Below are 15,087 nucleotides of genomic sequence, written 5' to 3'. Positions count from 1 at the left end.
AATTCCTATGTGTGCTGCGTGTGCAGTACCAATGAACATCCACGTGTATACGTGTGTTTGTTCACAGGCCGCCGATGAATCGGCCACCCACGTGTTCTATAGTGTATTTGCAAGGTTGCGCTCGGGTTTCGCTATACGCAGTAATTGCGTCTAAATGTGGAATAAGTCCCTTAACTCTGTCCGAGATTTACGTACCAAGATGCGAAATAAATCCCGCACTTAATCCGTAAATCACGTACAAAGATGCGAAACTTTCCCGATGTGGGCACGTGCGCGCGCACCTTGCGTAATACACAATAGACGCTTTACGTTACTGCAAAAGGCCCAGGACTTGTCGCCACGTGGCGGAGTCCCTGTTTTTGCGGTAACTAACAATAAACAATTATAGTTTTGCACAGAGGGGATCCTCTATGTACTATAATAAACACAGATTCCACGTGTGCGAACCTTATCGCACGTGGTACATATACTGTAATGAACAAGCAACTCAAGACACTATACCCCGTTAAACTACTTGTGGCAGGCAGAAGTACAGTTTACTACACACTTAATATATGCTTTTAAACACGTGGCTTTCACTTATTGTGCCCCGGGTTTCAACGCTAGCACTTCCCGAACCCCGCACCGCCGCGGACCTGGCCTATCCAGCAATGGATAATACCCCTGGCCTATCCAGCAATGGATAATACCTCCACCCTTTTGCTGGTATAGGTCGGGCCGCACGCCTGGTACTGAGTTCTGGAATGTGAAACGACCGGACGATGTCCCCAATTGTTAATGCTGATATGATATGACCAGGGAGACAATAAGTGGAAAGCGCAGGTTACGTAATGTGTCCGTAACCTGCTTACCCTTTATACCTAGCTACGTGCGAACAAAACGTAGCGCAGCGTAACGTACCTTTTAATTGTATGTTATACACTTAAGAACCAATACCTTGATAAGAGATCCCTTCGCAGGACTTTGTCTCTAATTCTGCGAATATACTTTAAAGGACAGAGTCCGCAATGTACCTTATCGCTATTATGCGAATAACCAGACACGACCACTGAATAGAAGTAAGGAGGTTAGAACTCCATATAAAAGGTTGTATTAAAGTCCCTAATGGACAAAAGGGGGTTACAGAAATAAGAATAACCAGGTATAACAAGTGATACAATATACTAACAATGAATAACTAACAAACTCTGCTAAAGGGGAAAGAATGCAATAATACAAAACACAATCAGCCAACAATACTACAAGGATAAATACCGTGAAATGCAACCGTTACCCGTCTCACTCTAGTATGCGAAGCGCCGTCCGGTCAGAGCTCACTATCGTTCAGGAATGAGCGATAGTCCGGTAGGAAGGTCCAGGGAAGTTAGTTGTGCCGAAGTGACCGAGCCTGCTCCGGGTCGCCTATCTTATAGGGTCAGAAAGGGGAGGTCAAAGGCCATTCTCATTGGTCAGAGATCATATGTCCGGTCCACTGTGATTGGAGGTTAGACGCTGTACCTGGTCTGACCAGGTGCAGGGGAGTGAACTTTAAGAGTCCTTTGTTCGGTGGTTTCGGCGTCAGCAAGGATAAGAACCGGTTTTATCTAGTTTCCTTTGTTAACTACTTTCAACAGAAACTGTCTCTGGATTATGGATTTTGTCCATAACTATCGGGCAATGTACATTGCGATATATTCGCAATGACCGGAATACTTCGCATAATGAGCTGAACGGAACGGTACTAAACACGATATAGACAGGTGTGTGCAGGGCTAACTAAGCTATGTGTGGCGTTCTAAACCTTTTAACTATATTTCATTTCGTGTAAGTGTGTTATTATGAATTTATATGTGATAGTATGTCTACTCTTCCGGTCCACATTGTCACGCATACTCGGGTATGGAAACTTTATTTGCGCAACTCTGCGAACCAAAATGGCGGCCATACTATCACAAAATGGCGTGTGTGTACCTAGACTTCCACAGTTGTCACCACACAATGATTGATATTGGATACAGGCCCACACTTTGGGATTGGTGGGTACCCGGAACAGAGGCACGGAGTGTAACATGACAGTGGTATTCACCAGGGACCCCACAATGAGGCTTGGGCTTTGCTCCGCCTGTCATGCAGGTTGCAGCCCTCTTTTTGGGTTCCCTGGTAGGAAGCTGGTATCCGTTGGAACAAGTATATAGCCATGAGGTGTAAAAAAAAACAGTGTTGTCAGATTGGGTCTGGACTAAATGGGAAACTGTAGAACAGTGATAGGCATCCGGTGCAGTGTACAGGAATGGCAGGGTGGGAGTTGCAGCTGTCTGACACACAGGAAGACATGGTCCACGGTCCACAGGGGTTGGGATCATTTGGTCTACAGTATGTTGGTCGACAAGCATTAGGTTGACACCGTTAGGTCGACATGGGGAAAGGTAGACATGGGTCTAAGTCTAAGTCGACAGGTCAATAGGTCGTCACAAGCATTAGGTCGACAGTCAAAATGTCGACATGGGGTTTTTCACTGTTTTTTTTTACTCAAATGTCGACATGGACACAGTTTCCAGTGCACCGCATCCCCTTGCATCGATCGCTTTGCTTGCGATGCTTCGGGCACGGTGCCTCGCTAGGCTTCGGGCACACTATATTATTCTCCCACCATGCCCTAGTGGATGGTAGGGCATGAAATACCACCTGTCAGCACATGTAGGCTCAAAAAACATTGAAAAACCCCATGTTGACCTTATGACTGTTGACCTAGACCTTGTCGGCCTAATGCTTGTGTCGACCTAGACCCATGTCGACCTCAAACTATGTCGACCTAACGGCGTTGACCCAATGCTTTTCGACCAACATACTGTACTGTAGACCCAATGACTGTATCCCGTCCACAGCAGGACCACAGTAGCACTGGAGGCCAGTGCCACTTCCAGGCTGTGACATAGGTACTATGCAGGAGCTGCTATATTATTATAATTCAGCCACGTGCTATGCATGAATTAGAAACTATAATACATCCAGGTAAACCTAGGTGCTGTGCAGGAGTTACTGTAGATGCAGATGTTATAAAAGTTGTCCTATTGATATTATACAGATGCCAGGTATTTACAGATATTGCACAGGTGCCAGGTTTTGCGCAGGTAGAGTCAATGAAAAAGTATTCCATGTGCCTGCATGTCTCCTCTATATGTGTTGGCAATCTGTGAGACGGATGTCAGAGCTCGCTAGAACTTGTCCTGGTGACCGACCGCTGCATTACACACTGCACATGTGCCCGTTTCCCTGTGTGCATTCTAATCACTAAAAACCCTGCTCATATCTAAGGACTGTCAGATAGACTAAGCAGCCTCTTTTATCCAGTCATTACTAAAAGGTTGAGTACAGGATACAAGCACCACTTCACAGATATGTGAATAGAGGCAGAGATATAGGAAATAATATAGTGAAGGTTTGTGGCTTAGTAGATAAGATGTTAGAGGACGGATGAATAGGAAGTGAAATGCTCTTTTCAATATCTGGAGTATCCATTTTATTATGTAGACACTTTATTAGGCCGCAATATAAAAATAGACTGTAGAAAAAGCCCAATACGTCCTTTTAATCTGCGCAAGACACTGCTAATGTTATATAACATGTTTACCCTCGGCTCTTTACATTGATTTATAGAAGGCTGGATTAAGGGCCACATAGTCCTGATGCTGACATTTTCAAGGGTCTTTTGGAGGAGGTGTGACCTTTGTGTTATATGGGCTTGGCCATTGCCATGTGGATAGGTACACCCGCTACACCTCTGGTTTTCACCTGTGGTAAGGGTTGGATAGGGGGACTGTAAGGATTGCAGTACTTACTAAAATGTATCAGTATTATGACGGTCGGGATAACGCTGACAGTATTTTGACCATCAGCGTCCCATACCAACCCGTTTTATAAGCTGCAGTCATGGTGATCCATGGCTACAGTATGTTCTCCTTTTATAACATATACCTCCTGTATAACAAATGGATGGCAGGTTAACGTCATTCATAACTGATCGGGCAGTGTGTATGGAGAACATCTAGATCTGCAGATATATCTATTGATGTGTACCCAGCCTAAGTCACCTGCACATTATTACAGAATTCCACAAAACATGTCCTGTTGGGAGTACTTGAGGACTGGAGTAGAGAACCACTGCCCTACACAATCAGCCCCAATGTAAATGTATCAATTAGATTTCTGGGTGTTCTGACATGGAAACTGTTGTATTGTAAGATGGAGATTGCGGTGCCAGCCCTGACTGATGAGGCACTATGATATGTAAGCTGATTCTGAATCACTAAACTGGAGTAGAGGCAGTCTAAAGGCAGTCCACCCGGTCATAGGGAACTATTGTTACAAAAATATTTGGGTTTTACTTCATTTGTTCCCACCATAATTTATGGTTTTGTGTAAATTCATAAATATATAGCCCTATGTATACTGTACATCCATCTTTGGGGATATATTCAGCATCCACTGCTTTGGGACGGATTCAATAAACCTCACGGCTTATGTAGCAGGATAGCCTCAATCTTTAACACCTGGAGTTAATCACTGTTAAGCCCATTTCCTCCCACAGTAAACCAAGGGTCAATGCACATTAGCCCATAGGTGCTGGGTTAAGCAATTGAATAGCTCTGTGCACTGCATCCAGACTGCACATGCACTGCAGCTAATTGAATATGCCCCATTTTGTGCAGTGTTACTTTATTAAGTACTGAGAAGACTTCAGCTATCTTATACTTTCTTTGAGATAATATTTTATATATCACAAATCTATCATAACTACAGTATGTTTGTGACTAACATATACAGTATATGTAAAGCATAGCTTATATTATTGGAGAAGACAAAACCTATAGACATGGCTGTAAATCGCAAAAGAATGCTAAAGTGAAAAAGCCATATATTTAGCAAATGCAGGAAAATGTGAGGTTGTTGTATATTATCTGTTTAATGGTCACAACAATGTTGACTTGAGAATGTTAATATAGTTGGAATAGCAATAATGATGACATTGAGAATGTTGACATGCATCATGCTGGCACAAATTTTATGTTAGCATTGGTGACATGTTACATTTCTTCTAATTCTATCCTTAACTCTAATGGCAAACCTGACTAGAACCCAAACTGTAATGGCAACCTGAACCCTAATGACAGCCGTAATCCTAATGCAACCCTATCCCTAACGGCAACACTAGTACCCCTTTCACATCGCACCTAATTATTGGGTTCAAGACGGTGTCTTGCCGTTTCCACTCGGTAATTGGTGCGATGTGAAAGGGGTTACCGGTTACAGCTAACTGGTAGCAACACGGCAATATGAACCGGTTAAAAAGAAGGGGTCTTACCAGTTCGGTGCCGTGTTGCTTTGCGGTGTGAACGGGTTAATCGGGTCGGGCGACCCGTTTTCCGTTCACATTATGGAGGAGGCAGTACTTGGAGCAGCGCCAACTCTAAGCGCTGCCTCCTCCCCCGCCCCTGATAATGACGTCAGTGAACTGGCAATATTGCTGGTTCGCTTTTGCGGTGTGAACAGACCGCACATGCAGGATCGCACCGGGACTGAACCGTTTCAAACTTCCGGTGCAACCCTGCATTTGCATTCTAAAAGCGGTATAACTCCAACGTCAGCCCTAGCACTAACAATAAGCCTCCAGGAAAAGTCAATAATATATCTCTGTCTGTCGATGTTATAATTTTACAGATGTCAACAATTTAAACATGCCAACGTCATCATTGTCGACATGCTATTGGTATTGTGACTGATGACATACTGAACGCTGGTATGGTGACTGCGTTCTACATGTATAAAAATGTTTTATTCTTTTATGGGGTGTATTGATATGGGTGTTAGCACTTTTAGTCCAGGAACGTTCATGTTTGATTTACATTACATTGCAGTTCTAGCATGTGCCCCTGTGTAACTCTCTGCCTTTCCTTCACAGCACTCTGCACAGAGGAGTGTGTCCATGGCCGGTGTGTGTCTCCTGATACGTGTCACTGTGAACCAGGATGGGGCGGAGTGGACTGTTCCAGTGGTGAGTTCTATCTGACAGCATCACATAACTTCACAGCTGTAGCTAGGAATACAGTATAATTTACATATAGGGGCAAGGCAGAAGAGAGTGGAGGGGTTCCACATGTTTTATGGAGACCTTTACCAGCATCATTATCTGATTTTTAGTTTTTATATAAGGCTGCCCCCTGGACCCACCTCTCAGATTACTCCTTTACAAAACACTTAATACACAACCTTTAATATTGTTATACGTATTGATGTTTTGTAATCCACCCACTTCAAAGCCTCTGTCTGCTACTTGCCTCAGTCAGGGCCTGGATATATGTGGAGAATATGGCAGTCTTCCTGGAGCCAACTGTGGTATAATTAGCATTCTCTGTTTTTGATAAATAGACTGTTTCCCGGTGAGTGATTGCTTTGTTGGAGCACAGATTGCACAGTGTATCTTCTTTCCTTTCGTCTCGTTGCCTTGGGTGATCTGCTCTCTTATAGTTTCTTCTACTGCCTCTCATTGTGTCTCCTAATTCTTTGAATGGCACATTATTATCCTTTTCAATAATGTCTCCATCTCAGTGTGAAGTGTAAGATGAAGTATTGGGCATCACATTAAAATGAAAACACTGCATGAAGTGAAGCTTCATACTCAGCGCTAGGCTGCAACCAGCCTGAATGCATCTTGCTAATTGTGCTTTTTGTTACTGTTAGCTAGAGGCAGAGGTGTAACTCTGGGAGGCAATGGAGTCATCTGCCACCGGGCTCCTGCTCCCAAGGGGGCACCTCTCCTCCCCTGCAAGTCTGAATCAGTTCATTGAAAGCCATTGATATCCCTTCTGTGGCTGACTCCCCCTCCTAGCAGGACTATAGACATCACACTCTCTTTATTTTAAACATAATATACATAACATACATACATACATACATACACACATACATACATACATACATACATACATACATACATACACACATGCATATATATATATATATTTATATTAGGTGCTGTGTGTGGGTGCCAATATTTATCTTGCCTCCGGGCAACTGGCACGAATTTACTCCACTGGCTAGAGACACTCGCTCCAGTGCACCCTTGGACCCCGGATTTGTGTGTGCACCTCTCCCCATGCACCTTTTCACATCTGTCCCTGAAATAACTATACCGCTGGGCTCCTCATGCACTTCTATGGACACCATTACTAACTGGCAGCGCTCAACTAAATATTTAGAATCATCTTGTGACATTTTTCTTGGTTTATTATCCATGTTTGCCAAATGAAAGAAGCACGCCAATTATATTTAGATCGTAACTAGATTTTTACAAAGTATTATTAGTGCCTGTATTTTAAAAGCACAAATTAACATTGTAACTAACTTATCTAGTTGTAAGATAGAGTGATAGTGGTCAGAGGAATACATACAGATGACCGGTGGTCAGGTAGCCAGCGGTCAGAATAATGACGCAGGCATCCGTGAAGGAGGGAATCCTTACAGGGGTCAGGTAAATATACTTACTTCCCCCTGCCTCACCCACATTTCTGGTGTAAAACCAGAATTATAAAAATATATTTGCTGCTTGGTTATAATGTTATGGTCCCCATCTGCCTCCCTAGACCTGATTCAGAGGTGGACTCAGTTGCCATGACAAATGTAAGCAGCCAATGTTTTCAGTCTGAGCATATGTTCCGATGGTTACCGCTCAAAGACGCAGAGCGAAATCGCACGCAGATAGGTGGTGGCTAGCTAGATGTCGGCCTGTCATGGTTGTGACGAAGAACAGGGACTACATGTATAAACACCATCGCACTGACACGAACAGCTATGTTCAGGCAGAGACTCTGCACCTCCATAGGGCGAATGTAATCCACCATGGTGCCACTGATGTGCATCTTATTACGCACAATAGTATTATCGCCATGACCGGTGAGCATCTCACTAGGAAAACCATCAGCTATGGCTTGATCAGAAAGATGCAGTAGCAGCTGCGGCAGACATTGTTTTAAGTACATTTTTAGGCATGACGCTCTAATTGTGGGTCAGAAATCTTCTTCCCAAGACACTACTTTAATGAATAGCTTTTTTTTTCTGGATAACAGATCAGAGTGGAACCCTAGAACTTGGGAGAACTTGGTAAACAAATAGTAATGCGTGAAGCGGTCGGGCATGCTCTTATCGTGAAGTAAAGTCGATATTTAACACTTTATTGCAGGACACTGCGAACATGGTTTACTGTTTTCATGCAGACCTTATATTGCCACATTATCGGAGAGCATGTATTGTCTTTGTTTTCCATTAACCTCCCCATAAGGATAAGACAGATGGGAACACCGCTGGCTAATTCTCCCGATCCCTGGAGTACAAAGTGAAAAAAGGGATCGTAGAAGAAAAGGCTTTTTCTCCTGTACTGAATACGCAGCTTTTTCAAGTAATTAGGAATATTAAAAGCAATGACTGTGATTGAGATAGAAACATTATTCATTCCTTTATATTTCCTTGCTGGGCAGGCGGCCAACATATTTCATTTATGAGTTTTCATCTGCAAAGAAAAAAAAGAAAGGGAGAGCGAAAGAAAGGAAGGATAGCAGAGGGCGAGGAGCCAATTACTAAATGAAATACGTTCCTGTTTAACTCTAATAAATGACACCCTAAATGTTCTCGTTTTGGAGTGCCCCCAGAGTGACGGCCCATTTCGCTTATTTGGAATTAACCCCACTGTAACTGCGGAAGACATTAGCATGGAAAGCACTAGTACAGTTGCAGGTATGATTTGCATTCTCTTACCATTCTGCCATTTTGTCTTACAATAAGACAAACAAAGAAAAACGTATTTTGCTGTAGAATTTTGCTTCTAGCTAGAAGTTTAGGTAGCTCCCGCTAACTCATTTTCGAGAAGACTTTACCGAAGATCCGCCGAGATGCCCAGGCAGGTCGGCACACTGATCAGTATAAGGCATATACTGGCAATGTCATTGCTAGGATTTAGTATAACACCATAAAGTAATAGAACGGTGACTTTGCTGATTGAGAAAGTTCCAGAAGACTCAAACGTTACCTAACATTTATTCTAGAGTGTTATGATGAATGCACCAAAATAGTGAATTTTTGGGACTAATTCTGGCTCACTCGCAAAAGCAAATTCTCTCTCTAATGGACAAAACCACGTGCACTGCAGGGGGGTGGGGTTCGTGCTTCAAACTGAGTTCTATATCGCAGTGTAAAAATAAATCAGTCAGTTTTTACCCTGCACAGAAACAAAATGACACCCAGAATTTGCTTTTGCGAGTGAACCAGAATCAGTTCTCATGCCTGAATGTTTACAACAGCAGCTTACTCTAGGAAGAGCAGTAGACATTACAACCTCTGAAAATTTGCCAGCTGCATCCTTCTACAGATCAGTTATGGTTATAGCTGTTATTTTGGTGGTATCTAGTAACACATACCTAACATACATAACATACATAACCATACAGTATGCATTTAATGTACTGCACTTAGCTAAGTTGACTGCATGCATTAGGAAGCTAATCGGTAATGCCAAAAAGGATCATATGACACTGCAAATTATCTACTGTATCCATAAGCGCTGGAACAAAAGTTTTGAGGTGCGCCAAGTACTGGGTCGTAGGCACAGTGAATTCACTGTGTACAGTTATGGGCAGTGTACCCTTTCCAACTGCTCCACCTCCATTGTCCTCACAGCCAGCCTCCAGTCCTCATCCTGAACCCTTACCCAAACATATACAGTGTGTGTGGCTATTTATTGTGGGCTGACTCCTCCTCTGTGACCAGCCCTGTGCCCTTCACACCTCCCACTTCCTCTCCTCTTTCTCCTCCACTCTTCTGTGTCCTCACAGCCCCCCTGACCTTCAACCATTTCCAATTGAGTTTAACTGAAAATGTACCCTGTAAAGTCTCATAACGCTCCATAAAACCCCTCTGCCAGGGTGTGAGCTATGAGTGGACTCTTTCTCCTCGTCTTCTACATAAAGTCACTTGCATGTTACAGTTATGTTTTCACTAACGTCCTTGATGGGATACTGGGAATGGTCTTAAGACATTGGGTATTAGAGGGTATCCGCAGGAGACAGGCACATCTATAACTTTGAAGCTGGGTGTACTGGCTCCTCCCCTCTGATTCCCCTCCCAGGAACCAGTTTAGAAAAATGTGCCCTCAGGAGAGGATGCACACTGCTGGAGCTCCAGAGAGTTTGTCTTCAGTTTATTTTCTTTTATTATTTTGGGGATACTGTGTTGGACTTCACAGTATCCCTGCTTCGTGGGAGTCAGTTGAGGAGGGTTCAGCTGCAGGCCTCTTAAGGTACCGAGCTGTCCCTGCTGCAGGACCACTGTCCTGAGAGGGTGTTTGTACTCACGGGCATTGCGCTGCAGTGATACTTACCCCCAGCATGCCGCACACTCCTGACACAGTCCGAAGACGTCTGTGGTGAGTAGAAACCGGGGTCCCCACAGTGGGGTACCCCGGCTCATCGTGCGGCAAGATGGCGGCGGCGGCAGACGCGGTACCCTGCACAGGGGCTGCGCAGACCCCCCGTCACAGACTGGCTGCGGGTGACAGTCCCTGGACTACCAGGGCAGATCCCACCTTAAAACGCTGTTCAGTGTAAAGGGCGCCATTAAAACTGACAGCCAGCGCCAGTATAAAGATCAGTGAAGCCCCTGCGCCATCACAGGGGGGCGGGCTTCAGCGGAGCGAGGCCAGAGCTCTGAGCGAGCATACACTACTTCCTGCTTCTCCCTGGGCGCCATTACTGCCTCCAGATCACTCCTCAGCGGTGAGGTGTTGGACAGAGGAAATCTGCAGAAAACAGCAAGTGTATTTAGCGCTAAAATCGCTTAATTGATCACACTGTTCTGTGTTTATGCGTGTTACCAACTCCTAAATAGGAGTTCAGGTTGTACAGGGTGTGCTGGTCTCCTCAGTGTAATCTGAGCGCTCCCCCACGTGCTTGTTAAGCTACACACTTCCAGTGATAGAGCTCACACATATATAGCTGCTATACACTGCACATTGATTATATATATTTTATTTCATTGTGATTGTGGTGTGTTTGTGGAAGAAAGGTTACTTATTCCTCCAACATGGTGAGGAAGTTAACCTGTCTCATTTGCAGCAGCAAGTTTGTGCCTAAGTCCACCTCACAGATTACCTGTGAGGAATGTATGTCCACTCAACGAGTGGGGCAGGGGTTTCACCCCAGATCAGTGGTACTCCTCAATCAGACTCACAAGAGCCTGAGTGGGCGGCAGGCATTAAAACCATGCTGCAGGCAGTGTCAACTCAATTGGCTGCAAATACAGTGCAGACCAAACAGGTGCAGCAGGACTTAACAGTTCTAGCCGCACGGGTGGATAATATAAACACCACCGCGGGCCAGTCACGGAAGCGTGCTGCGGCCGCCATGTTGCCTGATTCAGATGATGATCTGCAGGCGGGTGACGACACAGATGATAACGTGGACGACGGGGCTCTGATCCCTGATTCACAGTCATCTCTTAGAGGCCCAGAACCTCTTATTACAGCAATAAGAGAAGTGTTAGACCTTCCCTTAGCAGACATGCAGGAAGGTGACCCGTTTTTTGGGTCCCAAAGGAAACAGCAAATTGTTTATCCTGAACAAGTTGACCTTGATGAGACGTTTAAGGAGGCTTGGAAACAACCTGAAAAGCGTTTCCAACTTTCTAAAAGGTTTAAGTCCAACTTTCCCTTTGATCCCGCCACTAGAGCGGTGTGGGAAGAGCCTCCGGTTGTGGATGCATCAGTGTCCAGACTGTCCAAAAAGGTGGTTCTCCCCGTTCCAGGGGCAGCAACACTAAAGGATAGTACAGACAAAAAGCTGGATACCACCCTTAAGTCCATGTACACAGCGAGTGGGGCGTCTCAGAGACCTGTCCTCGCCAGTTGTTGGATGGCTAAGTCCATTTATACATGGGCTTCTCAAATCCAGGAAGGCATGCTGGCCGATATGTCAATGGCGCAGGTCGGAGAGAGACTTCGCCATATCCAGGATACTGCAAAGATCCTGTGTGACACTCAAAAGGAGCTTGGAGCTATAAATGCTCGCTCTTCCGCAATGGCGGTTTCGGGCCGCAGGGCACTCTGGTTGAGACAATGGGTAGCTGATCCAGAGTCAAAGCGTAGTGTGGAGAGTTTGCCTTTTAAGGGAGAAAAGTTGTTTGGTAGTGAACTTGACGACCTGATATCCAAGGCTACAGCCGGCAAGTCGACTTTTCTGCCGACAGCTTCCACTCACGCAAAACGTCCCTTTCAGGGGCATGCTTCCCAGTCCTTTCAGGCGTCTCAGTCCTTTCGGCCTTCCAGGCCCAGGCAGAGGGCGAGAGGCTCCAGCTCGGCCGCCAGAGGGGGCCGCGGTAGGTTCAGAAAGCCCGCCAGCACAGGATCTCAAGATCGTGCCGCTAATGCCACCGCCTCTAAGCCTGCGGCATGACTCGGGTTCCGACCCTGGAGTCACTTGCGAGGTGGGGGGTCGCCTGTCAGCTTTCAGCCACGTGTGGTCAGTCTCTCTCCTGGATTCCTGGGTGAGAGATCTTATTACCAACGGCTACAGGTTGGAATTCGACAGACCTCCTCCTCACAGGTTCTTCAAATCAGGTCTGCCGGCCCTACAGGCAGATTGAGTGAACCTACAACAGGCAATACAACGCCTGCTAGCGTCACAGGTCATCACACCTGTCCCATTGGAGGAACAAGGAAGGGGTTACTACTCCAATCTGTTCCTCGTGCCGAAGCCGGACGGCTCGGTACGCCCCATTTTAAATTTAAAGTCACTAAACCCTTTCTTAAGGGTTTACAAATTCAAGATGGAGTCCCTCCGGGCAGTAATAGCAAACCTGGAGGAGGGAGAGTTCTTAGCATCGCTGGATGTGAAGGACGCCTACCTCCACATACCAATTTGGGGTCCACACCAGGCTTTCCTGAGGTTTGCGCTAAAAGATCTGCACTTTCAATTCAGAGCGCTGCCATTCGGCCTGTCATCAGCGCCGCGTGTGTTCACGAAGGTGATGGCAGAAATGATGGTACTGCTCAGGAGGTCGGGTGTCAACATTATCCCCTACCTGGACGACTTGCTGATCAAAGCAAGGTCGGAACAGGTCCTGCTCCAGGATATAGCAAAAACCAGGCAGGTTTTATCCGAGCATGGGTGGATCCTAAATATCCCCAAGTCCTCCCTGACGCCGTCGCGTTGTATCCTCTTTCTAGGAATGTTCCTGGACACGGAGTTGAAACAGATTTTCCTCCCTCGGGAGAAGATGGAAGCCATACAATCCCTGGTGATGGTGATTTTGGCAAAGCCTCAGGTGTCGGTTCACCAATGCATCCAGCTATTGGGCAGGATGGTGGCCACCTTCGAGGCCATTCAGTTCGGACGCTTTCACACCAGGGTGTTCCAACTGGATCTGTTGGCAAAATGGTCGGGCTCCCATCTCCTGATGTACAAGAGGATTTCTCTGTTGCATCAATCCCGGCAGTCCCTTCTATGGTGGACCCAGGAGTCGAACCTGCTTGCAGGTCGGAGATTTGGCATCCAGGATTGGGTGCGACTCACAACAGATGCGAGTCTGCAAGGATAGGGTGCTGTGACCATGGACAGAACCTTTCAAGGTCAGTGGACTCGGTGGGAAGCGAGACTCCACATCAATATACTGGAGCTGAGAGCTGTATACTATGCAGTGTTACAAGCCCAGGATCTCCTCCAAGGTCGGGCGCTCCAGATACAGTCCGACAATGCCACAACTGTGGCCTACATAAATCGCCAGGGAGGCACGAAAAGCAGGACTTGCATGAAGGAAGCTTCCAAGATCCTGGCTTGGGCGGAAATGTACGTGGTGGCGCTGTCGGCCATCTTTATCCCGGGTGTGGACAATTGGGAGGCGGACTTTCTCAGCCGTCACGCCCTCCACCCCGGGGAATGGAGCCTGAATTCACAGGTGTTTGCAGCAATTGTGGACCGTTGGGGCCAGCCATCAATAGATCTGATGGCATCCCGGTTAAACCACAAGGTCCCCATGTATTGCACAAGGACCAGGGATCCCTGCGCAGTGGCAATAGACGCCCTGACAATTCCATGGGTGTTTCCCTTGGTGTACCTGTTTCCACCCATACCACTGCTGACAAGAGTTCTAAAAAGGGTTCGAAGTCAGGCAGTGGAAGCCATTCTTGTGGCTCCGGACTGGCCAAGAAGGGCTTGGTTCTCGGACCTACAGAGCCTGCTGATCGAGGATCCTTGGCCTCTGCCTCTAAGGAGAGATCTTCTCACACAGGGCCCTTGCGTCTTCCAAGATTTAGGGCGGCTACGTTTGTCGGCGTGGAGGCTGAGCGGAAAATCTTAGCCCAGAAGGGTCTGCATTCATCAGTTATCACCACGATGATTCAGGCCAGAAAGCCGGTGACAAACACCCACTACTAGGAGAAAGTACGTGGGTTGGTGTGAGGAACAGAAGGTCCCCCCTGCGAAATTTAACCTGAACAGGTTATTGTGCTTCTTACAAGCGGGATTGGATTTGGGTCTCCGTCTGGGCTCACTAAAAGTACAGATTTCGGCCCTCTCCATATTCTTCCAAAGAAAATTGGCTGTCATCCCGGAAGTACAAACTTTCCTTCAGGGAGTGCTTCACATCCAGCCTCCCTTTGTACCTCCTACACCTCCTTGGAGTTTGGACGTTGTTCTAAACTTCCTTCAATCCTCCTGGTTCGAACCGTTGGAGTCGATTGAATTGAGGTATATCACCTGGAAGGCGGTGGTCCTTTTGGCCCTAGCCTCGGCTAGGAGAGTGTCTGATTTGGGAGCCCTTTCCTGTAAGAGTCCCTATCTAATTTTCCACTCAGACAGAGCGGAGTTGAGAACAAACCCGCGTTTTCTCCCTAAGGTGATTTCTTCCTTTCACCTAAATCAACCAATTGTAGTCCCGTCTGCATCTAGTTCGCCGGATATTCCGGTATCCCTGGATGTGGTGCGTGTCTTGCGTGTGTATGTCCAGAGGACGTTAAGAATCAGGAAGACAGATTGTCTATTCATTCTGTATGACGCACAAAAGAAAGGA

The 15,087-nt window shown here is 46.2% G+C and overlaps 1 protein-coding gene across 10 annotated transcripts in view; it reads left to right on the top strand.

Moving 5' to 3' along the window:
* MEGF11 (multiple EGF like domains 11) overlaps window positions 1-15,087 on the top strand; it is a 418,300-nt gene that overhangs the window by 179,167 nt on the left and 224,046 nt on the right. For all 10 annotated transcript variants that reach the window (XM_083184347.1, XM_083184348.1, XM_083184344.1 and 7 more), the window contains exon 5: window positions 5,939-6,031. In XM_083184347.1, the coding sequence (XP_083040473.1) occupies window positions 5,939-6,031 (93 nt within the window). The remainder of the gene's footprint in view (window positions 1-5,938; window positions 6,032-15,087) is intronic.

The sequence above is a fragment of the Crinia signifera genome, chromosome 4, assembly GCF_055691185.1.
Source record: "Crinia signifera chromosome 4, ASM5569118v1, whole genome shotgun sequence".
Lineage (NCBI taxonomy): Eukaryota > Metazoa > Chordata > Amphibia > Anura > Myobatrachidae > Crinia > Crinia signifera.
Note: the sequence above shows the minus strand (reverse complement) of the source record. Positions and strands in the feature narration are given on the sequence as shown.